General features: G+C 37.9%; 1 protein-coding gene across 20 annotated transcripts in view; it reads right to left on the bottom strand.

The window, feature by feature from the left end:
* Nucleotides 1-25,159, bottom strand: part of CSNK1G1 (casein kinase 1 gamma 1) — a 170,959-nt gene that overhangs the window by 93,688 nt on the left and 52,112 nt on the right. For 17 of the 20 annotated variants that reach the window (XR_009264070.1, XR_009264072.1, XM_058737428.1 and 14 more), the window contains exon 2: nucleotides 8,233-8,629. Coding sequence is in view for 18 of the 20 variants with exons in the window: in XM_058737428.1 (XP_058593411.1) it covers nucleotides 8,233-8,413 (181 nt within the window). In the remaining 2 variants the exon portion in view is untranslated. Of the gene's footprint in view, nucleotides 1-8,232; nucleotides 8,630-16,808; nucleotides 17,146-17,948; nucleotides 18,054-25,159 lie in introns of those variants that run through there. The other 3 variants (XM_058737419.1, XM_058737421.1, XM_058737422.1) reach the window with 3 other exon arrangements.

The raw sequence follows: 25,159 nt of genomic DNA, 5'->3' as shown, positions 1-25,159 counted from the left end.
CCAATGGGGAAAAAAACAGTCTCTTCAACAAATGGTGCTGGGAAAACTGGACAGCTATATGCAGAAGAATGAAATTGGACCACTTTCTTTTCTTTTTTATTACTTAAAAAAATTTTTTTTAACATTTATTCATATTTGAGAGTGAGACAGACAAAGCATGAGTGGGGGAGGGGCAGAGAGAGCAGGATACACAGAATCAGAAGCAGGCTCCAGGCTCTGAGCTGCCAGCACAGAGCCCTACATGGGACTCAAACTCACAAACCTGTGAGATCATGACCTGAGCCGAAGTCGGACGTCCAACCAACTGAGCCACCCAGGCGCCCCTGGACCACTTTCTTATACCATACACATAAATAAATTCAAAATGGATGAAAGACCTAAATGTGAGACTTGTAACCATAAAAATCCTAGAGGAGAACATATAGGCAGTAACCTCTTTGACATGGGTCATAGCAAATTCTTTCTAGATGTGTCTTGGGAGGCAAGAACTACTGGGACCTTCATCAAAATAAAATGCTTCTGCACAGTGAAGGAAACAATCAATAAAACTAAAAGGCAACCTATGGGACGGGAGAAGATATCTGCAAATGACTTATCTGATAAAGGTTTAATATCCAAAATCTATAAAGAACTTAATCAAACTCAACACCCAAAAAAACCAAAAACTCAGTTAAGAAATGTGCAGAAGATGGGGTCCCTGGGTGGCTCAAGTGGTTAAGCATCCGATTCTTGATCTCAACTCAGGCCATGATCTCACAGTTCATGAGTTCGAGTCCCATGTTGGGCTTTTCCCAGACAGTGTGGTGCCTGCTTGGGATTCTATCTCTCTTTCTCTCTCCTCTCCATCTGTGACCCTCCCCTGCTTGTGCTTACTCTCGGGGGTTCTCTAATAAATAGACTTAAAAAAAAAAAAAAAGAAAAAGAAATGGGCAGAAGATACGAATAGACATTTTCTCAAAGAAGACATACATGCTCGGGGCACCTGGGTGGCTCGGTCGGTTAAGCGTCCGACTTCGGCTCAGGTCATGATCTCGCGGTCCGTGAGTTCGAGCCCTGCGTCAGGCTCTGTGCTGACTGCTCAGAGCCTGGAGGCTGTTTCAGATTCTGTGTCTCCCTCTCTCTCTGCCCCTCCCCTGTTCATGCTCTGTCTCTCTGTCTCAAAAATAAATAAATGTTAAAAAAAAAAATTAAAAAAAAAAAAAAAGAAGACATACATGCTTCAACATTGCACACCATCAGGTAAATGCAAATCAAAACTCCAATGAGGTGGTACCTCACACCTATCAGAATGGCTAAAATCAACAATACAAGAAACAACCGGTGCGGGTGAGGATAGGGAGAAAGGGGAACCCTCTTGCAATGTTGGTGGGAATGCAAACTGGTGCAGCCACTCTGGAGAACAGTACGGAGGTTCCTCAAAAAGTTAAAAACAGGGGCGCCTGGATGGCTTAGCGAGTTAAGCATCTGACTCTTGATTTCAGTTCAGGTCATGATCTCACAATTGTAGGACCCATATTGGGCTCCACACCATACTCAGTATGGAGCCTGGTAAGATTCTCTCTCTCCTTCTGCCCGTCCTGTGCTCCCATGCACACTCTCTCTCTCAAAAAAAAAAAAAAAAAAAAAAAAAAAGTTAAAAATAGAACTACCTTACAATCCAGTAATTGCACTACTAGGTTCTTAATCCAAACAATACAAAAATACTAATTCAAAGAGATATATGTACCCTGATGTTTACAGCAGCATTATCTACCACAGCCAAATTATGGAAACAGCCTAAGTGTCCACTGACTGATGAATGGGTAAAGATGTGGTATGTGTGTATGCACACACATTCGCACACACACACAATGGATTATTACTCAGCCATTAAAAAAGAATGAAATCTTGTCATTTGCAATGACACAGATGGAGCTAGAGAGTATTATGCTAAGTGAAATAAATCAGTCAGAGAAAGACAAGTACCATATTACTTCATTCATATGTAGGATTTAAGAAACAAATGAACAAATGGGGTAAAAAAGAGGGAGGCAAACCAAGAATCAAACTTTTTTTGTTAATTTTAGAGAGACAGTGAGAGAGAGTGAGCATGACTGGGGAAGAGGACAAGAGGGGGAGAGAAAGAAAAGGAATGAGAATTTCAAGCAAGCTCCACACCCATTGTGGAATAGAGGCTTGACACAGGGCTCAATCCCATGACCCTGAGATCATGACCTAAGCCGAAATCAAGAGTTGGATACTCAACTGACAGAGCCACCCAAATGTCCCCCCCTCACTTTTTTTTTTTTTTTTTTTAAGACTCTTAACTAGAGTACAAATTGTTGGTTACCAGAGGGGAGGTGGGTGGGTAGGGATGGGTAAAATAGGTGATGAGGATTAAGGAGAGCACTTGCTGTGATGAGCACTGGGTATTTTATGGAAGTGTTTAAAATTTTTTTTTTTCAACGTTTTTTATTTATTTTTGGGACAGAGAGAGACAGAGCATGAACGGGGAAGGGGCAGAGAGAGAGGGAGACACAGAATCGGAAACAGGCTCCAGGCTCCGAGCCATCAACCCAGAGCCTGACGCGGGGCTCGAACTCACGGACCGCGAGATCGTGACCTGGTTGAAGTCGGACGCTTAACCGACTGCGCCACCCAGGCGCCCCGATTTTTTTATTTGCAAGTAAAACGATTTTCTAACAATGTTCTACTTCACAAGGGTAATATGAAGATTATTAAAATTATATGCAAGATTGTAGAGTCTCAGGGGTCTGCCATAAATGTAAGTACATACCCATTAGAATGTAAAAGAAATATCATCTCCTTATTCTTGCAACTAAAGAAAAACAAGCCATTATTACTAGACTACATTAAATGTAGACAACACTTTCTTAATTCTGGAGGAACAGAATCATTTAAATCTTAATGTTTACATGATTCTTTCCAGACCAGGTTCAGCAGAATACTCAAAACTTTAAAAAAAAAAAAAAAAAGTCCTCAAATTAGCCTCCATGTTTCTCATTTAATAAAAAAAACAACTTGCAGATCTGTGTCTACTCCATCATGTCCTCCTAGCTTTTATTCACAATCATTCTTCATCAATCTTCCTTTCTTGAATCTTCAAAATTCCCTTATCTACTAAGGCAATCAATGTACACATATAAGACTCCATAGAAATAATCTTTCCATTGAGAAGCAGACAAAGGCCACAAAGAAGTAACTCTTAAAAAAAGAAATATAAATCAACGTGTGAAGATGTTTAACTTGGGGCATGTGGCTGGCTCAGTCGGTAGAACATGCAACTGTTGATCTTAGGTTTTGAGTTGGAGTCCCATGTTAGGGATGGAGTTTACTTAAAAAAGATATTTAATTTTACCCATGAGCCTATACACATTTAACAAGATACCATTTTCCCTTATCAGACTACCATAGATGAAAATATTTTCAATAATTTAGTTCAAGATTTTTGAAGGGGTAGAGAAAGAACCATTTAAGCACACACATGCACAGAGAGGCAGAAAGTAAAGAGAAACCACCTTTCTAGGAGGCAAATTTATAATATGTAATAAAATTGCAAGTATGTATATCCCTTGACTCAGAGTGTACATTTCCAGGATTTATCCTAAGAAAATAATCAGCCAAGTTTGTACTATGAAGATGGGATGTACTACAAGCATCTACAAGGATGTTCAGTATAGTATTATTTATAATATGAAAAAACACAATTTATACATATATATATTGACTAAATAAATTACTGAATTAACTACAGACATTAAAAATGAATGATCTATTTTTTAAATTAGAAGTTCCTGCTATATTAAGTGATAAAAGCAGGTTTATAGTACAGTTTGACTGCATTTCCTTTTTAAAAAAAAATTTTTTTTAATGTTTATTTTTGAGAGACAGAGTGCAAGCGGGGGAGGGGCAGAGAGGGTGGGAGACACAGAATCCGAGGCAGGTCCCAGGCTCCAAGCCATCAGCAAAGAGCCAGACGTGGGGCTTGAATCCACGAACCCTGAGCTGAAGTCGGATGCTTCAACGACTGAGCCACCCCAGGCACCTCTTGACTGCATTTCTAAAATATGTCCCGATATACATTTTTAAATTCTAAAAAATTAAATTAATTAAATGAAATTAGAGGCTATCTTTGAGAAACGTGTCAAGAAAAATTAGAAAACTTTGGCAAGAGACATGTTATTTTCTCTTTAAAAATTTTCCTTTAAAAAATTTTTTTGGGGCGCCTGGGGGCTCAGTTGGTTGAGTGTCCGACTTTGGTTCAGGTCATGATCTCACAGCTTGTGAGATCACAGCTTTCTCACAGCTTTCACATTTACTTGGTCTCTCCAAGCTGGCAAACTCAGTGGTATTGGAAACCTTCCCCCCAAATAATTGGTTGGTCAAATCTGGCCTACAGCCTACTTCTGAAATTTCTCCCTCATTCATCCCTTCCTCTCAATCTCACTGTCAGTTGCAGAGCTAAGAGCTAAAGCAGTCCCACCCATTTCTAACTTAGACTCTAAAGGCAAACAAACATTTCTTAAGTACCCATTAAACATTTCTTAAGTACACATTATATGCCATAAACAGTAAAAAGGAGCTAAGAATATAAAGATTAATGAAGCAAAGTACTACCATCAAGCTCATCCGGAGGCAGAGAGATGCAGCAAGATAATACAATGTGACAAGTACTACAACAGAGCAAAATCCACAAGATGTCAATCTCTTTCTTATCTGATCTAATCTTAAAACTACCTGAATTATCTTTCTAGAATACAAACCAGATCCGTCACTCTTCTGTGGTAAAGTCCTTGGTGAGTCTACTCCACTGCCTACAGGATAAAGTCCAAATGTTTTAATACCATCCAAACACTTCACAGTCTGGTCCCAACCCACCTAATGGTACCTATTACTTCTCTTTTACTTCACATCCAATAACTCAGTCATATACAATTAGTTGCTGCTCTGATAATATTTTGTGCTCCTAATATTGGAGAGCCCTGCTTCCTTGTGCCCACCAGCGGAAATCCTATCCTACTATCAAATAATACTTCCTCTCTGAAACCTTTATTAACCTCTGCCAATGTAGTTTTTATACAATCTATTGAAATACTTATCACTTCACATTTGTTTTTCTTTCTACTGCTAAACTGTGAGACAGATTTTTTTGAAAGTGTTTTTTAAGCTTATTTATTTTATTATTTTTTTAATGTTTATTTATTTTTGAGAGAGAGAGAGAGACAGAGTGTGAGCAGGGGAGGGGCAGAGAGGGAGACACAGAATCCGAAGCAGGCTCCAGGCTCCGAGTGGTCTGCACAGAGCTGGATGTGGAGCTTGAACCCACGAACCGTGAGATCATGACCTGAGCTGAAGTCAGACACTTAACCAACTGAGCCACCCAGGCGCCCCTATTTATTTTTGAAAGAGAGAGAGAGAGAAAGGGAAGGGAAAGGGCAGTAAGAAAGAGGAGGAAAGAGAGAATCACTGTCAGTGCAGAGCCCAAGGCTGGGCTCAAACTCACAAATCTTGAGATCATGACCTCAGGCAAAATCAAGAGTTAGACGCTCAACCAACTGAGCCATCCAGGCACCCTATGAAACTGAGATTCTTAAGGACAGAAACTAATTTTGTTATGCTACCTTACCCAAAGTCTAGAAAGACAATAATTACTCAAGAAATGTTTGTTAAATGGATGATGGGTGGAAACAGATTTGCAGAGAACAAAAATGTACTAATCATTACATTATTTTTTTTCTCTATCTAGAATCCAGAGTTCTACCTAAATCCAGTGGCACTAAGGCTACTACCTACCATCACCCCCACATACCAGGAGCCTGAAGGAGGTCATGTTTTTTCCTCTCTTCCTATTCATCTGGCTATCTATCCAACCCACAAATTAACAACAGTAATACATAAAGAATCCCCACCCTACAAGGGGCTTATATTCAACTAAGGAGAGACAATTAACAGATAAACAAATACAAATAAATCATATCAGGTAGTGATCCATGTGATGAATAAAATAGTTTGATAGGATAGAATACGGCTAGGAGAGAAATATGCCATTTTAAATGGAGGCTGGGGAGAAATCACTGAAGGTTTCTCTGTGAAGGTAACAAAAGTTGAAGCCTCAAGGATAAGAAGCAACCACCTAAGCAAAATTTGGGGGCAGAATTCTGTAGTAGAAGGAACTCTAAGTGAAAAGCTCTGAAGCAGAAATGCATTTGGCTGCTTGAGGGGCCGAGAGACAGTATGGCTAGAGAAAGAAATGAATTTGGAGGAAGAAAGCATGGCCTTGTAGGTGGTAGCCTTGGTGAAGGCCCATCTGCACCTGCCTTGAGTTTGGAATTTCCTAGTTTACATCTTCTGTTGGTCACACAACCTCCTACTTACTAATGTCACAGCAAAAGCACAATGGAAGGGAGTATATAGCATACCCATCCTGTTGTTAGGAAGATGTCAAACGATTCTGGAAGTACCTTTTCTCGTTTCTGTTGATTAAAATATTCCTAGATACAATGTCCTGACAATATGGCCCCAGAGCTAATGAAAACCTGGTAAGCACATAAGACTAAAATCACTTCAAAAGAAAGAAAAGCCTTTCCACTGACTACAAGGCAAGCCAAAATGAGAACTACCAAAATTATCCTAAATTCATGGGAGGAAATAAAACAGAACACTCTACTACTCTGAAATACACATGGGCTACAAATTTATCCTTTTAACTCAGTAAGTGTTTCTAATCCCATGTAAACTTAAAGATCGTACAATACAAATCCAGACTTAAGTAATTAGACAGATTTCTAGTTTTCATTGACTACAGTTTTTCTTCACCTTTAGAGAAATAAAACAATTTTGTGACCTTTTGAGAATGCAAGAATTTATATGCATCATAAACTGCCTCTCAGCAGTAATTCTGTGGATGTTCATGCCACAATCTATTTAATTCCAGCTTACTACTGTGATGTTAGAGCAAAGTCAATCCATTACATAAATGAATATTCAAGAAACTAGGTTCTAAAACAACTCAGTAGTTGCTAGGAACTCAAACAGTGTGAAATTACACATCTTACTCCTATTCTCAGTAGCATCTGCTGGCTTTGCTAACCCGACCATCACTAAATATAAAGAGCCTTCCATTACACTAGTCAGGTCTTAAAATTCCAGGCCGCTGGCCTTCCACTGGTAAAAATAAATTCACTGTCAGCATCCTTAAATTCAATTCTGCACCCAGTGATCTGTGGCTAGTGTACTGACTCTTTCCTGAATCTATGGGGGATTAGACACAAGATTATTTTTCCTTCTTCTTTTGCAGATTAGTATTAGAGTTAGCAAACAATAATTATCTTATGCTCCCAAACTTCTGTTCCCCCAAGGGCTACAGTCCCTTACAACAGGTCTTCATATTAATCCATACCCAAAACAGCTATGGAGAAAAAGCAAATACTTTAGCCTAAAAGGGGACCTCTTCACATTCTCCACACTGATGTCCAACTTCATGTATTTATATCTTTCATTTTCTCTTCCCAATTTTGCTCAGGGAGAGCCACAGAAAAGTTTCTATGTACCTACTGTATCTTCTTCTCAATTTCTGCTTTATTCTGTTGTTTTTCATTATCTCACTCACATATTCACACCTGAAATTTAAAAATCCATTTCCTCGGTTGGGATATAAAATTGCATAATTTCTCCCTGGAGTTCTAGCTCAGTCCTGATGTCAGGATTTCCAGGAAGAAATGCAAACATAGCATCAGTTGGAAAGCCTCTCTCAACAGGATGTATGTCCTTACAGACTGAGTCTGCATGTTACTGAGTAAGAATCTACTCTACTCTTCCCTTATCAGTCTGAATTGAAGCAAGGCCTTACTCCCTTCTCAGAGTGTGGTCCAAGGACCAACAATATCTAGGTGATCTGGAAATTTGTTAAACAGAATTTAGGACTCTACCTCTCAGAACAACTAAATCATAATTTTTATTTTTACTGATATCTGTACGCACATCTCCCTACATCATAAAATCTCAGAACTGGTGGTAAATTTAAGAACCTATCACACACAAACAGAGAGGAACCTTGGATACAACTCTAATTGATAATGACCAGTCCCCTTCACAAATTCTTTATTGCTTATATGAACAGGTCCTCCTTAGGAGAATTTCTCATAAAATCATAAACTTCTTGTCTTGAAACACACAAAAGCTAATTATAGCTGTTGGTGGTTGTGGAAGCGGCCGATATAAACAAGTTCTTACCTAATCTGAGCTCTCCGAAGTTCCCACACCCTATCTTCTTGCCAACCCTGAAGTTGGGTCCCACCATAAGAACCCCAGAGGATGTTGAGGAGCCAGACGGTCGGGTACAGTGTGCACTCCTTTGTGCCATGGGTTTAGTTGTCCGTTGTCTTTCATCCTTCTCTCTACTAGGATGGTCCATGATCCTACACGACAGAGTCTCTGCACAAGTAGCCTCAGTCTGTGTACCTCTCTTCAATACAAAAGTATGTCCAAATAAACTGTAGTCAGAGAAAGGTAAGGAAATCTTTTGGCACCATATTTATGTTTCTAATGTATTTCCAGGAGATGAACAACTGATTCGTTCTCGTAGGACACGTAGTCTCTGGATCTCAAGCATAGGAGGGTATTTTGTAACCTGGGTAAAAATCAAGAAAATATACACTTATAAGTTAAATTTTAAAACAAATCCAGAAAGTTACCACTAATTAGAATGGATCCTATCCAAAAATGAACAAAGTGGATAGCTTCCTGAAATGGGTTTTGATTTTATATCCTCCAACAGTTTAGCCATCTGGACTAGTTATTTATCTGATAACATAAGCTCAGTAGGCTGCAGACCATGGCAGCTAAGGGAACACACAAGTCGTTAATAGAAAATGCTGTCTTCTAGTACTGTACATATGACCCAAAAGAAAGCTGTTTACTCCGTTTTTCATCACTGGGTAACAGAAAGATAGATTAAGCCTAGTTAAATAAACTGAAGACAATTAAAAGCTCTTCCTTTAACTTTGGACAGAACCTGTCAGAAATGAAACTACTTACCGTCCCCCTCCGCCATCCCCACCATTTATCAAGCACTGAGGGCAACAACATAACCCAAAACAAGTCATTGATTGACACAGACTACTTGTGTAAAAGACTTTCCAAAACCCTGGTGGTACTAAGCAGTTCTAGACTAAAGCTTTGTAAAACTCAACTCTTGGTTTACTTTTCACTGCAGACTGAGTATACAGTGACAGAGTCATGAAGCACAACTCCAAAATAAAAATAAAGCTGAGAAACAAAAAAATCTTAAGTAGAATCAATCCCTATCAGAATTCTCCTTTGTTACAATTCAAGACTAAGCCCAAGACAAAAGTTTAAAATGAGATAATTCTGATGCTATTTTTCATAAAACAGGTAATCTTTAACAACAACAACAACAACAACAAAATTCTGTTATCACCAATCACATACAAAACACATGCTTATGTTTTACTTTCATTAAATATTTTCCTTGAAATTTTAAGGAAAAGGAGAATTAGGACAACTGCTTGGTTGTTACTGCATATATACAATAAAGCAAAATGTCTATACTGCAAGCTTCTCATGGACATCTTTAATTTCTGAGTACAGGGACAGGGACAAACCTGTGAGCTGACGGTACAAATGGGCATATTATCCAAGATAAAATCTATTTACTTCAAACAATTAAAATAAACTGTTTATGTTCATGTTTTTTGTCTGTTTTCCTTGTATTACTAGAAGTGTATTATGACTTTAGGCTTCTACAAAGCTAATCCTCAATAAGATACATTTCTCTGAATTCGGGAAACAATACATCCACATTCAAAATGTATATTCTGTTTAAGACAAAATCAGGGTAATGAGGTCAGCAATTACTGGGTTTCTTACTTGAACAACATTTTGAGTTTATATTTCTCTCATTTTTCTCTTTTTTGCAATTGTATCCATTATCTTCCAATTATCTTTGTTGTTTACCAAAAGTCCCTCCAACAATATCAGTAAGAGAAGGGAAATAAAACTTAAGATGTTTTAGATAGCCCTATCTTAACTGGTGTGAGCATGTGTCTATGTATGAGAAACTGTCAAGCTATTCTTTCTTCCCTTATGTTATAAATTTCTTTGAAGGCAGGAAAAAGATATGTCTTAACCTATCCAGGCAATTTTGAGCATTCGACTAACTCCCACATTTTTATAAATTATTACTACTATAATAGCTTCATTTATAAGATTTGGAAAACTGTACTACCACCTTGTCTACTGCTCTTATTTTTCATATGTGTTCACTCTAACAGATGGAGGTCATTTTTGTAACGCTTGTCATTAACTTTCTCCATTGCACTTAAACTCATGAAACATTAGGTGGAGTAATCACATATAGCCCTCAGTAACCATGTATACTTGCATGCATGTATTAGAAAAACATACAGCACTTCCCAGGTTAGAAACCTGCAGAAAGTAAAGATTCGTGTTCAGCTGGGAAAAGGATGTTTTTAACACCTGCTTGTACCCCAGAAGAATCACTTTACCTCCCACAAACATGGAAAAAAACTTACATTTAAGATATCAATTTTCTAATCTATCACAGAACATGAGCATGGTCTAATCTATAATTATGAAAGATGAATAATATTTAATACTACTGTTATATGGCACCTCTCATTTTTAAGAAACCAAACTAACTGAACAATTAAATTTTTAAAAATCCTGTTTATTTATCACTACCCACTGCTCAAAACTATATTCTACTTCCCAAATACAAACTCTTTAGCTTGTCATTTTTTAATCAGGTTATTTGGTTTTTTGGTGTTGATTTGTGTGAGTTCCTATGCATTTTGGATATTAATCCTTACCAGATATATCACTTGTAAATATCTTCTCTCTAATCCCTTAAATATAAACTCCTTAAATTCTTGTATTAAAAAGTTACTACAGGGCCACTTAGATGGCTCAGTCAGTAAAACACCCAACTCTTCAACTCTTGATCTCATCTTAGGTCTTGATCTCAGGATTGTGAGTTCAAGCCCTGCTTTGGGCTCTGCACTGGGAGTGGAGGCTTCTTAAAAGAAACAAATGTTTTTTTTATTAGAAAAAAAAAAGTTACTGCATAAACACAAGGTGCATCCATTGTTGGCCTTTACACTAGAATGGCTTCATAACTCTTCTTATTTTAGGCCTGACTCACATCCTATGCCCACTGAGAAATTTTTCATAACCAATTCATCATTAACACTTGGAGCACCCCTGTGTATACACTGTATACATTTGCCACTCAGTATGCAACAGATTATATTGATATGTACTCTAGTATTCAATTTGATTATAAGCCTTTGAAATTAGGGCTCTTGTCCTATCTCCTTTAGTTTCTTGTATGTAATTGGTACTTAATAAATACTAACAACTATGATGGTCTTGCTCAACAAAAAACAGATTTTCAACAATATAACCAAATATTTACACAAAATAATACATGTAAATAGAATCCTGATTAACCATAAGAACGTTTAGAATTCATCTAGAAAAGAAGCTAGTATTCTTTCATTTCAATCCATTAGTGTTAAGACAGGCTAGTCAGGATTTCCATTTCACAAAGATATTATTAAATGATTTATTTTTAGTTACTAGCAGATAACATATGAAAAAGTTAGCTCAAGAACCAGGTCAAACAGAACATCCAAGGTAAACATTAAATTATACTTTAACCAGTGTGCCTGGGTGGCTCAGTTGGTTAAGCATCCAACTTTGGCACAGGTCATAATCTCACAGTTTGCATGTTCAAGCCCCACATCAGGCTCTCTGCTGTCATCGCCGAGCCTGCTTCGGATATCCTGTCTCCCTCTTTCTGACCTTCCCTCTCTCTTTTTCAAAAATAAATAAACATGAAAATAAAAATTATACCTTAAGTTTGTTTTTATTTAAAAATTTTTTCATGCTTATTTATTTTGAGAGAGTTAGAAAGCAAGTGCAAGTTGGGGAGGGCCAGAGAGAGAGAGGGAGAGAAAGAATCTGAAGCAGGCTCCGTGCTGTCAGCATAGAGCCCAATGTGGGGCTTGATCCCATGAACCACAAGATCATGACTTGAGCTGAAATCAATAATCAGATTCCCAACCGACTGAGCCACCCAGGCGCCCCATACCTTAACCTTATTTTTAAAAAATGACTTCCAGGGGCACCTGGGTGTCTCAGTCGGTGGAGCATCTGACTTCGGCTCAGGTCGTGATCTCACAGTTTGCGAGTTCGAGTCCCGTGTGGGGCTCTGTGCTGGCAGCTTGGAGCCTGGAGCCTGCTTCGGATTCTGTGTCTCCCTCTCTCTCTGCCCCTCCCCCACTCACGCTCTGTCTCTCTCTGTCTCTCAAAAATAAATAAATGTTAAAAAAAAAAATTTTAAAAAGTAAATAAAAAATGACTTCCAAAGATAGCAGTAAAAGACAAACTATATGATTTGTCCTTTTTTTTTTTAACAGTAAAAAAAAAGGGGGGAGGGGAATTCCACTTTCTTGCACCATATACAAAATCAACTCAAATCAGATTAAAGATCTAAATGCAAGACCTGAAACCTTAGTTAGAACTCCTAAAAAAGAACCACAGGCAGTAAACTTTTGGATATCAGCCTTAGCAGTATTTTTTTGGATCTGTCTCCTTAAGCAAAGGAAACAAAGTAAAAATAAACTATTGGGACTAAACTAAAAAGCTTCTGCACAGCAAAGGAAACCATCAAAAGAACAAAAAGGCAATTTACTGAATGAGGGAAGATATTTACAAATGATATATCTGGTAAAGGTTAATATCCAAAATATATAAGGAACTCACACAAATCAACACCAAAAACCCAAATAACCTGATTAAAAAATCGACAGAAGGCCTAAAGAGACATTTTTCCAGACAGGTTTTCCAACAAAACCTGATTAAAAAATGGACAGAAGGCCTAAAGAGACAAAGACATATGAAAAGATGCTCAAATCACTAATCATCAGGGAAATGCAAATCAAAACCACAATGAGATATCAACCTCACACCAGTCAGAATACCTAGTATCAAAAAGACAAGAGGGGCACCTGGGTGGCTCAGTTAAGTTTCTGACTCTTGATTTCAGCTCAGGTCATGATCTTGCAGTTCTTGGGATCAAGCCCTGCTTTGGGCTCTGCACTGACAACTGCAGAGCCTGCTTGGGATTCTCTCTCTCTCCCTCTCCCTCTGCCCCTTCCCTGCTTGTGCTCTGTCTCCCTCCGTCTCAAAAATAAATAAACTTAGAAAAAAAAAAAAAAGACAAGAAATGGGGCGTCTGGATGGCTCTGTCAATAAAGCATGCAACTCTTGATATTGGGGCTCTGAGTTTGAGTCCCATGTTGGGTGTAGAGATTACTTAAAAATAAAATCTTAAAAAAAAAAAAAGATAAATAAGTATTGGCAAGAATGTGGAGAAAAAGAAACCCCTCTGCACTGTTGGTGAGAATGTAAATGGACGTAGCAACTCTGAAAAACAGAATGGAGATTCCTAAAAAAAAAAAACCAGAAATACCATATAACCCAGTAATTCCACTACTGGCTGTTTACCTAAAGAAAACAAAAACACTAATTCAAAAAGATATATGGGGCACCTGGGTGGCTCAGTGGGTTGAGCATCTGACTTCAGCTCAGGTCATGACCTCATAGTTCATGAGTTCAAGCCCTCCATCGGGCTTGCTAATGTCAGCACAGAGCCCTCTTTGGATCTTCCCTCCCTCTCTCAAAAAAAAAAAAAAAAAAAAGAAAAGAAAAAAAGAAAAGATATATGCACTCTTATGTTTACTGCAGCATTATTTACAATAGCCAAGATATGGAAGCAACCTTAGTGTCCATCGATAGATGAGTGAATAAAGAAGATGTGGGGTGTGTGTGTGTGTGTGTGTGTATGCAAATCAAATACTACTCAGCCATTAAAAAGAATGGAATCTTGCCATTTTGTGACATGTATGGACTGAGAAGCTACTTACGTGAAATAAATCAAAGACAATACCATATGATTTCACTTATATGTGGAATCTAAAAAACAAAACAAATGAACAAATGAACAACAAAAAAAGACTCATAAACCACCAGAGAACAAACTGGTGGTTACCACAGGGGAGGGAGATTAGCAAGATAGGGGAAGGAGATTAAGAGGTACAAAATTCCAGTTATAGGGTAAGTAAGTCACAAGGATAAAAAGTGCAATATAAGGAATGTAGACACTAATATTGTAGTAAGTTTATATGGTGACAGATGGTAACTACACTTATTGTGGTGAGCATTTCATAATGTATATAATTGCTAAACTGCCAAGTCATACACCTGAAATAAATGTAGTATTTACTGTGTGTCAACTGTATGTAAATAAAAAAGGGGGAAGAGAAATTATATACACGTAATAAGCAGATGTTTCTTTTTCTGGTAAATAAACCACTCAGCAATCACTTGCAATTTATTTATTAGACATGTAAATGTTATGACAAATTTTTAGAGTCATACCAGCAAGTTCCTTTGGAAGCTTAATTCTTATAGTTTCTCTGAATTTAAGCATGCCTAATTTAAGAGGAAAGGTATTTTTTAAAGTATAACACTCCAGGGGTACCTGGGGGGCTCAGTTGGTTAAGTGCTGGACTCTTGGTTTCAGCTGAGGTCATGATCTCATGGTTTCCTGAGTCTGAGTCCGCACAGGCTCTGGGCTGACAGTGCGGAGCCTACCTGGGATTCTCTCCCTCTCTCTCTCTGACCCTCCCCGATTTGTACTTTCTCTCAAAATAAATAAATAAACTTAAAAAAAAAAAAAACTTTAACATTCCATGTATTCTTTGTAATCAAAAGTTGTAATTCATTTCAGGAACTGGTTTAACCCTTCCCAGAAGGCATCACCCCACCAATTAAGCCTCATTTAGTGAATACAAACAGATTTATACACACGGCTTTCCTGACTGGGAAATTTTAAGAGCTCTCTAGTAGATTAAAAAATTATTGCTAATAGTAAAATCAAAAAATCCAATTCATCAAATTGTAGGTAGGGAACTGAGGCCAAATCTGCTGGTTTATGGTAAGAGTTGAAGAATATGGCTATCCTCAGCTGTGGTCAGTGAAAAGTTTTCCTTCACAGATTTCTCTAGAAGATATCTTAAAGCATTCTATCACACTGAAATGAGAGAAACTTACGTTTCTAGCAACAACCGTCCTGTGCCAACATACAAAAGAAATCATCCCAAACCAAGAGTTCATCTGGCTCAAAGTCACTCTCTTGTAAGGCAGTAACAGATGCTTTGTGGAAGAGATAGGTATGGTCTTCTTTCATGAATCAAATGCCTAAAGTGAATTTACTGATTTATGTAACAGTATTTTGAGAGGCTGCATGAAGTCTAAAAAACTGGAACCATACTATAAAACCACAAGATAATGTTTAAAGAATTACAGCTGTGACTGTTAAGAGAAAATAAATCACTGAATTACTGGTTGTTATTTCAGATTCTCATATATTGGCACTGTGAAAATGAGGCTTGTAACATACTTAAATTTTAAAGCCAAACACACATGGTCTTTGTTGATAGTCAAGACAAGAGACAGGCATCTCAATCTCTCTTTTCTGAGATAACTTAGGATGAAATTGCTTGGAGGTGAAGGACTGCTGGATCGTATGGTAACTGTATGTTTACTTAAAGAGTCTCTGAAGTGACCAAACCCTTCTGCTGTTCTTTCATCTACCACGTACTAGCTTTGGTGCTAAGGCTTGTGGCCTCTCAGTCACAAGTTTCAGCTTCAGATATCACTTCTCACACCAGTAACCAAAACAGAAAAGAAAGTGCAAAGCAAAAGACTTTCTTGTCATGTATCTTTTTCTTGGTAAGGATGAAAATTCTTCTCAGAGCCCAGAGCAAAATTCCCTTTGTGTCACGTGGCCAAGAGCGCATGCAACGGTATCAAAATTCTCACTGTAAGCTCCTCACATTTAGAACACAGAATAAATTTCAAGAGCAGCATCACACCTAAAGAAGGTATTGACTAACTACTCAGTAAAAATGCTATCTGTATATGTGCATGTGCTTGTATGTGTGTGTGCGCCAAAAGAATGTCAAAACTTACACAACAACAAAAAAAATTAAAAGACAATTTAAGGACAAATCAAAGTCTTATAAGTCATTTTAGCTTAAAAAAAAAAAAGACACAGTAAGAACATCACTTTAATTAACCTAACAAATGACCAAAATTGATTTACTTTTTAGCCACATTATTGGAGTGCTATTATTAAAGGGAAGAACAGTGTTTACAGATCCTAATAGTATTACTGTTTCTCTTTTCCACAAATTCCAATTATTAATGTGTCCCAAATGTTTCTCATTCTTACCACCCTATCCCTCATTGCTCCGTCTATTTTCACCTAATGATTATTTTTTCAGTTTTTTAATTTATTTTAATGCTTATTTAGTTTTGAGAGAGAGAGAGAGAGAGAGAGAGAGAGAGAGAGAGAGAGAGACAGAGCATGAGCAGGGGAGGGGCAGAGAGAGAGGGAGACACAAAATCCGAAGCAGGCTCCAGGCTCTGAGCTGTCAGCACAGAGCCCAACGTGGGGCTCGAACCCATGAACCGTGAGATCATGACCTGAGCTGAAGCTAGACGTTTAACTGACTGAGACACTCAGGTGCCCCTATTTTTTCAGTTTTAAGATCGCCCTCTTAGCAATCTCAAATATAAAATACAGTGTTAACTATAGTCACCATGCAGTACATTACATTCCCAAAACTTATTTATCTTATCATTGGAAGTTTGTACAGGAGTCTCCCGGTGTCCCCCTTAACCATAGTTTCAGTTACCTACAGTCAACTTCCATCTAGGCGGGGATAATCTTCCTTCTGCCATATCATCAGAAGGTCAATAGAAGCCTAAGGCTACATCATAATGCCTATGTCATTCACTTCATCTCATCATGTAAGCACCTGATCATCTCACATCATCACAAGAATAAAAAGAGTGAACACAGTACAGTAAGACTGGCAGGAGGAATGATATTCACGTAACCTCTATTACTGTCAGCTATTGTTGCTAATCTCTTACTGTGCCTAACTGATAAACTTTATCGGAGGTATGTATGTATAGGAAAAAATACAGCATATATAGGGTACAGTACTATCCATGATTTCAGGCATCTACTGGGGGTCCTGGAACTTATCCCTTGCAGATAAGGTGGGGGACCACTATACCTTTTAACCACCTTCACAACCCTTCCCACACCCACTCCTACCTCCTGCCCCCTGCCTCAGGCAACACCAATCTGCTGTTCTGAGTTCAAGTTTTTTACATTCCATACATGTGAGATCATACAGTATTTGTTTTACTCTGTCTTATTTCACTCAGGATAATGCCCTCAAGGTCCATTCACATTGCCATGAATGGCAGTATTTATTTTTATGGCTTAATAGTATCGTGTGTGTGCATATGTGTGTATGTGTGTATTACACACATACACTTCATCTTGTTTGTTCACTTATCTGTTGATGGGCACTTAGCCTGTTTCTATGTCTTGGCTATTGCACATAATGCTGCAACGAACATGGGGGTAAAGTTATCTCTTAATTTCTTGAGGAACTTTCTTACTGTTTCCTACAGCAGGTGTACCAATTTACATTTCCACCAACAGTGCACAAGGGTTCCCTTTTCTCCACATCCTTACCAACTTTTTATTTATCATTTTGACGACAGTCATTTTAACAGGTGTGAAGTGTTACTTCATTGTGGTTTTGATTTGCATTTCCCTGGGATTAATAATATTGAGCATCTTTCCATATACCTGTTGGCCATCTGTATGTTTTCTTTGGAAAAATGTCTTTTCAGTTCCTCTGCCCATTTTTATTCAGATTTTTTTGACTGACTTGTTTGATTTTTTAATATATTTTAGATATTGACCACTTATCAGATATATGATTTGCAAATATTTTCTCCATTCAGTAGGTTACCTTTTCCTTTTATTGATGGCTCCCTTTACTGTGCAGAAGCTTTTTAGTTTGATGTAGTCCCACTTGTTTATTTTTGCTTTTCGTTGCCTTTGCTTAGTCTGTCAACTAATAAAAAAAAAAAATTATTGTCAGGACCAATGTGAAGATGCTTACCCCTATGTTTTCTTCTAGGAGTTTTGCAGTTTCAGGTCTTACATTCAAGACTATCATCAATTTTGAGTTGTTTTCTGTGATGTAAGACAGGGGTCCAGTTTTTCTATCACCATTTACTGAAGAAACTATCATTTCTCTATTGTATATTCTTGGCTCCTTTCTTACAAATTAGTTGACCATATATGCATGGGCTTATTTCAGGGATCTCTATTCTGTTCTGCTGATCTATGTGTCTGTTTTTAGCCCAATACCATATTGCTTTGATTACTATAACTCTGTATTACAGTTTGGAATCCAAAAGTATGATGTTTCCGGTTTTGTTCTCTGTCAAGATTGTTGAGACTATTTGGGGTCTTTCATGGTTCTATACAAATTTTTAAGATTACTTTTTCTATTTCTGTGAAAACTGCCATTGGAATTTTGATACACATTGCATTGAATCTAGATCACTTTGGGGAGTATGCACATTTTAACAATATTAATTCTTCCAATCCATGAGAATGGAGTATCTTTCCATTTATTTGTGTCTTCTTCAATTTCTTTCTTTAAATGTCTCAGTTTTCAGTTTCACCTTCCTGATTAAATTTATTACCAGGTATTTTATTCTTTTTCATACAGTTATAAATGGGACTTTTAAAAATCCTTCTTATTTATTTATTTATTTATTTACTTACTTACTTACTTACTTACTTATTTTGAGAGCAAGAGAGACAGCAGAGGAGGGGAACACAGAAAGGGAGAGAGAGAATCCCAAGCAGGCTCTGTGCTCAGCTCTGAGCCTGACGCAGGGCTCCATCTCATGAACCATGAGATCATGACCTGAACTGAAATCAAGAGTCAGACGCTTAACTGATTGTGCCACCCAGGCACCCCTAAAAATTCCTCTTTCTGACAGTTCATTACTGCAGAGAGATGTGGATTTTTGTACATTCATTTTGTATCCTGCAACTATTTGTTGATTAGTTCTAAAGTTTTTTTCATAGAGACTTTAGGGTTTTCTATACATAGTATCAGGTCAACTGCAAACAGTGACAATTTTACTTCTTCCTTTCCAATTTAGATGCCTTTTGATTTCTTTTCCTTGACTAATTGCTCTGGCTAGGTCTTCCAGTACTACGCTGATTTCTTCTTTGACTCATTGATTTTTCAGGAGCATGTTGTTTAATCTCCACATATTTCTGAATTTTCTATTTTTCCTTGTAATTGATATCTAGTTTCATGCCATTGTGGTCTGCAAAGATGCTCGATATGCTTTCAGTCTTCTTAAGCTCATTAAAATTTGTTCTGTGACCTAACATATTATCCTAGAGAATATTCTGTGTGTGGTTGAGAAGAAGCATATCCTGCTGCTATTGAATGGAATGTTGTGTAAATCTATTAAGTCTATCTGGTCTAGTATATACTTCAAGTCCAATGTTTACTTACTGAATATCTGTCTGGATGATCCATCCATTATTGCAAGTGGGGTACTGAAGTCCCATACTATTATTGTGTTCCTATTTCTCCTTTCAGGTCTATTAATATTGATACATATTCAAGAGCTCCGATGTTGGGTGCATAAATATTTACAAAAGTTCTATCATCTTGTTGGACTGAACATTACCACTACATAATGACCTCATCTCTTATTACAGTATTTGTCTTAATGTCTGTTTTGTCTGACCATAAGTATAGCTACCACTGCTTTCTTTTGTTTTCCATTCGTACGGATTATCTTTCAACATCTCTTCACTTTCCATTTGTGTGTGTCCTTAAACCAGATGTATCTCCTATAGGCAGCATATAATTGGGTCTTATCTTTTTATCCATTAACCCACTACATGTCTTTTGATTGGGGAGTTTAGTCCGTTTATATTTAAAGTCATTACTGATATATATGGACTTACTATTATCATTTTGTTAACTGTTATCTGGCTGTTTTGCAATTCCTTTGTTCCTTTCTTTTGTTTTTTGGTTTTTTCCTTTGTTTCTTTCTTATTCTTTGTCTCTTCCTTTGTGACTTGACGATTTTCTTTAGTGTATGCTTAGATTCCTTTTACTTCCTCTTTCAAGTATCTATTATAGGTTTCAGCTTTATAGTTGCAATGAGACTTATATATTCTATATAATAGTCTATTTTAAGCTGATAACGTAAAATGTACACTAAAGCTTTATATTTCTACTCACCCCCCTTTTATTTTTTTAAGTTTATTTATTTTGAGAGAGAGAGAGAGAGAGAAAACGCAAGAGAGAGCACAGGCAAAGAGGAGAGAGAGAGAATCCCAAGCAGACCCAACAGCGCAGAGCCCAAGGCAGGGCTTGAATTCACAAACTGTGAGATCATGACCTGAGGTGAAATCAAGAGTAAGATGTATAACCAACCCAACCACCCAGGCACCCCCCTTCCATGTTTTTGATTCCACAATTTACATCTTTTTACCTTGTGTATCCATTAAGAAATTACTGTAGCTTGGGGCTACAATAACTTATTATTTAAAATAAACATTAAAGAAAGAAATTATTGTAGCTTGTTATTTTTACTACATTTCTTTTTCTTTAAATGTAAGTGATTTCTTTTAAATGTTCAGTTTTTTAAATTTATTTTGAGAAAGAGAGAGAGAACGTGTGCATAAGTGGGGGAGGGGCAGAGAGAAAGGGAGAGAGAGAATTCCTAACAGGTTCCACACGGTCAGCACAAAGCCTGACGCAGGGCTCAAACTCACAGACTATGAAATCATAACCCGAGCCGAAATCAAGAGCCGGATGTTTAAATGACTGAGCCACCCAGACACTCAGCTACTTTTCTCTTTTAACCTTCACACTAGATATATGTGATTGACCTATACCATTACAACATTACAGTATTCTGGATTTAACTATATATTTACCTTTACCAATGAGATTTATACATTCATATGGCTTCCTGTTAGTTTATTTATTTATTTTCAGAGCGGGGGGGTTGGGGCAGAAAAGATGAAAAGAGAGAACTCTAAGTGGGCTCCAAGCTCAGCATGGTGCCTGATGTGAGGCTTGATCCCATGACCCTCAGCTCATGACCTGAGCTGAACTCATGAGTCAGACACTGAATGGCTGAGCCACCCAGGTGCCCTGAACTCCTTCAATCAATCCTTCAATTTCTGCTTGTCTAGAAACTATCACTCCTTCAATTCCAAAGGATTTCTGACTTCAGTGACCATCTTTATGACCATTATTTTGAAATCTTTATCAGGTAAATCACTTATCGGTTTCTCAAGTGTTATCTTGTTCTTTTGTTCATAAAATACTCCTGTTTCTTCATTTTCCTTGACTTCACTGGTTTCTGTGTAATGGATAAACACCTACCCCTCCCAATCTTGACAGAGTAGTCTCCTGCAGGAGATGAACCTCATTACTCAGCCAGGCCCTAGCTCTTAGTTTTTTCTGGAATCTTTGTGATTGTCCAAGCCACCTTGTTTGTTCTTAATGGTTCTCAGTAGTTGAGGATGTGCCAAGACCTGTCTGTGTCTCAAAGGAGAAGCTCTTAGTCAGCATTTCGATGAAGGCTAACTAGAAGCCAGACCTAACTAGAAGCCGGACCTTCAAGTAACAGCTTTTAAAGTATGAAAGTAGGTCTCTTTCAGGGAGACTGAGAGCTGGGATTTTCAGTACACTTCCTATCCACTCATTCCTGGGGGCGATAGTCAGCTAAAAACTGTTATAGTCTTGTGGGACTCACAAACACAAGTCCTGCTGGCCACCAGACTCAGGAAATCAAGGGGTGCACACCCCCAGGCAGTAGTCACAAAGGCCAGGGCACCAGATGATTACAGAAACTCATCCTAAGAAGACACTGGTAACAGGGAGTGGGTCGGAGGGAGAATGTAGAAGTGGCACCTGCCAGCCTCCCAGGTCTGCATGGAGGATTGTGGTCTGTCCCTAGATGTGTGTTAAATCAGAAGCATGACTCTCAGGCAGCAGCTTTTCAAGTAAACAAACAGTCCTCTTTCAGGTAAAGACCAGGAGATGGGCATTTCTGTCTTTTGCCTCTGCACTGAGCCATAGTGTGGATAGCCATAGCAGATTCCTCAGCGGGCTCTTAGGCACTGTTTGTTTGCTACAGTCTTTGGGTCCTATGGACACAAGCTCCACTGGCTTTCAGAGCTAGGTGTGTTGGGATCCCATTTGTCAGACAGAAGCCTTAAATTTTGAGGCACTAGATTTTGACTGCAAACCCTTACTCCTCAGGGAGAAGCTGGGAATTGTGAGTTCCCTCCTAATTTGTATGTTACTGTGCCAGGGGTGGGGTTTATAGAAAGAATGTGTCTCAGTCTTTCCTATCCATTTCGATGTGGGATTTTTTCCTCATTCACTCAATGTATTGGAGTTGTTCAACTAGTTTCTGAATTCCTTTCAGAGGGAATTCTTCTGTGTGTAGCTATAGATTTGATGTGTCCATGGGAGGAAGCAAGTTCAGGAGCTTCCTATGTCATTACCTTAGACTGGAATGAAGCCCAAGCCCATTTGAACATTTTCAGTGCTTCTGTACCTTACATTTTCCCCACATCTCCCCATTTAGAAAAAACTTTTACTATTAAAAAAATATATTCTTAGCCAGTTATCTTTTGAGTACTGACAAAGTAACTCTAAAGTCTGTATGAAAAGGCAAAAGACCCAAAATAGCTAACACATATTTCAAAGAGAAGAAGAAAGACAACCAACACTACTCAACTTCAAGACTCACTACAAAGCTACAGTAATCAAGACAGTGCGGTATAGGCAAAAGAATAGACAAACCGATCAATGGAACAGAACAAAAAGCCCAGAAATAGACCCACACAAATGTAATCAAACTGATCTTTGATAAAGGAGCAAAGGCAATTCAGCAGAGGATTGTCTCTTCTAAAAATGGTGCCGGAAAAAATGGCCACTACATGCAAAAAAAGTGAATCTAGACACAGACCTCATACCTATCACAAAAATTAACTCTAAATGAATCATAGATCTAAATGTAAAACACAAAACTATAAAACTATTAGAAGATATTATAGAGAAAATCTAAGTGACCTTAGGGTTTGGCAATGATTTCTCATACACATCACCAAACTGCAATCCATGAAAGAAAAAATTGGTAAGTTCGATTTAATTAAAATTAAAAACTTCTGCTCTGCAAAAGTCACTGTCAAAAGAATGAAAAGACAAGCTACAGACTGGGAGAAATATTCACAAAACAAATATCTGAGAAAAGACTGTTATCCAAAAGATACAAAAAACTTGAAACTAAACAAGAAAACAAACCTGCTTTAAAAATGGGCAAAGGAGGGATGCCTGGGTGGCTTCATCAGTTAAGCATCTGATTTTAGCTCAGATCACGATCTCACAGTTCATGAGATGAAGCCCCACATTGGGCTCTCCACTCTCAGCACAGAGCCTGCTTAGTATCTTCTGTCTCTGACTCTCTGCCCCTCCTACCCTCTCAAAAGTAAACTTTAAAAAAAAAAAAAAATGGGCACATGATCTGAACAGACACCTCACAAAGATATACAGGTCACAATTAAGCATATGAAAAGATGCTCAACATCATATGACATTAGGGAACTGCAAATTCAAATGAGGTACCACTATACTATTACAATGATGAAAACCCAAAACACTGACAATGCCAAATGCTGGTGAGGATGTGGAGCAACAGGAACTCTCATTCACTGCTGCTTGGAATGCAAAATGGTACAACCGCATTGGAAGACAGTTTGGCAGTCTCTTACAAAATTAAACATATTCTTTTTTTTTTTTTTTTTTAACGTTTATTTAATTTTTGAGACAGAGAGAGACAGAGCATGAATGGGGGAGGGTCAGAGAGAGGGAGACACAGAATCCGAAACAGGCTCCGGGCTCTGAGCTGTCAGCACAGGGGCCCGATGCGGGGCTCGAACTCACGGACCGCGAGATCGTGACCTGAGCCGAAGTCGGCGCTCAACCGACTGAGCCACCCAGGCGCCCCAAACATATTCTTAATATATGATCCAACAATCCTTGGTACTTATTCAAAAGAACAGACAACTTAAGTCCATACAAAAACCTTCACATAATGTTTAGAGCAGTAAACATAGTAAATGTTTATATGTGAAATCACCAAAAATTGGAAGCAATCAGGATGTCTTTCAATAGGTAAATGGATAAATTATGATATGGCCATGTAAAGGTATATTATTCAATGATAAAAATAAATAAGGTATCAAGCCATGAAAAGAAATAGAGGAAACTTAAAAGAATATTGCTAAGTGAAGGAAACTAATCTGAAAATACTATATATATGATTCCAACTATTTGACATTCTGGAAAAGGAAAAATTATGGACACAGTAAAAAGATCAGTGGTTGCTAGGGCTTCAGGGGACAAAGGGAGAAAAGGATGAAAAGGTAGAGGGGCTTTTTAGAGAAGTGAAACTATTTTAAGAATACTGTAATGGTAGATACATATTATCTGTTAGAAAACCCATAAAATAAGTAACACAATGACTGGATTCTAATGTAAACTATGGACTTCAGTTAATAATAATACAGTCTATCCTTGAACAACAGGGTTCAAACTGCATGGGTCTACTTATACAAGGATTTTTTTTTTTCAATAAATATAGTACAATGTTGTAAATGTATTTTCTCTTCCTCATGATTTCAATATTTTTTTCTCTAGCTTACTTTAAGAATAGTACAGGAGCGCCTGGGTGGCTCAGTCGGTTGAGCGTCCGACTTCGGCTCAGGTCATGATCTCACAGTTTGTGAGTTTGAGCCCCGCGTTGGACTCTGTGCTGACAGCTCAGAGCCTGGAGCCTGCTTCAGATTCTGTGTCTCCCTCTCTCTCTGCCCCTTCCCCGCTCATGCTCTGTCTCTCTGTCTCCAAAAATGAATAAATGTTAAAAAAAAAAAATTAAAAAAAAAAGAATACAGTACATAATACATACAACACACAAAATCTGTGTCAATTGTTTATGTTATTGGTAAGGCTTGTGGTAAACAGCAGACTATTAGTAGATATGTTTTGGGGCAGTCAAAAGTTACAGGCAGATTCTCAACTGTACTGGAGGGCTGGCACCCCTAACTTCC

This window comes from Neofelis nebulosa, chromosome 7, assembly GCF_028018385.1.
Source record: "Neofelis nebulosa isolate mNeoNeb1 chromosome 7, mNeoNeb1.pri, whole genome shotgun sequence".
Lineage (NCBI taxonomy): Eukaryota > Metazoa > Chordata > Mammalia > Carnivora > Felidae > Neofelis > Neofelis nebulosa.
Note: the sequence above shows the minus strand (reverse complement) of the source record. Positions and strands in the feature narration are given on the sequence as shown.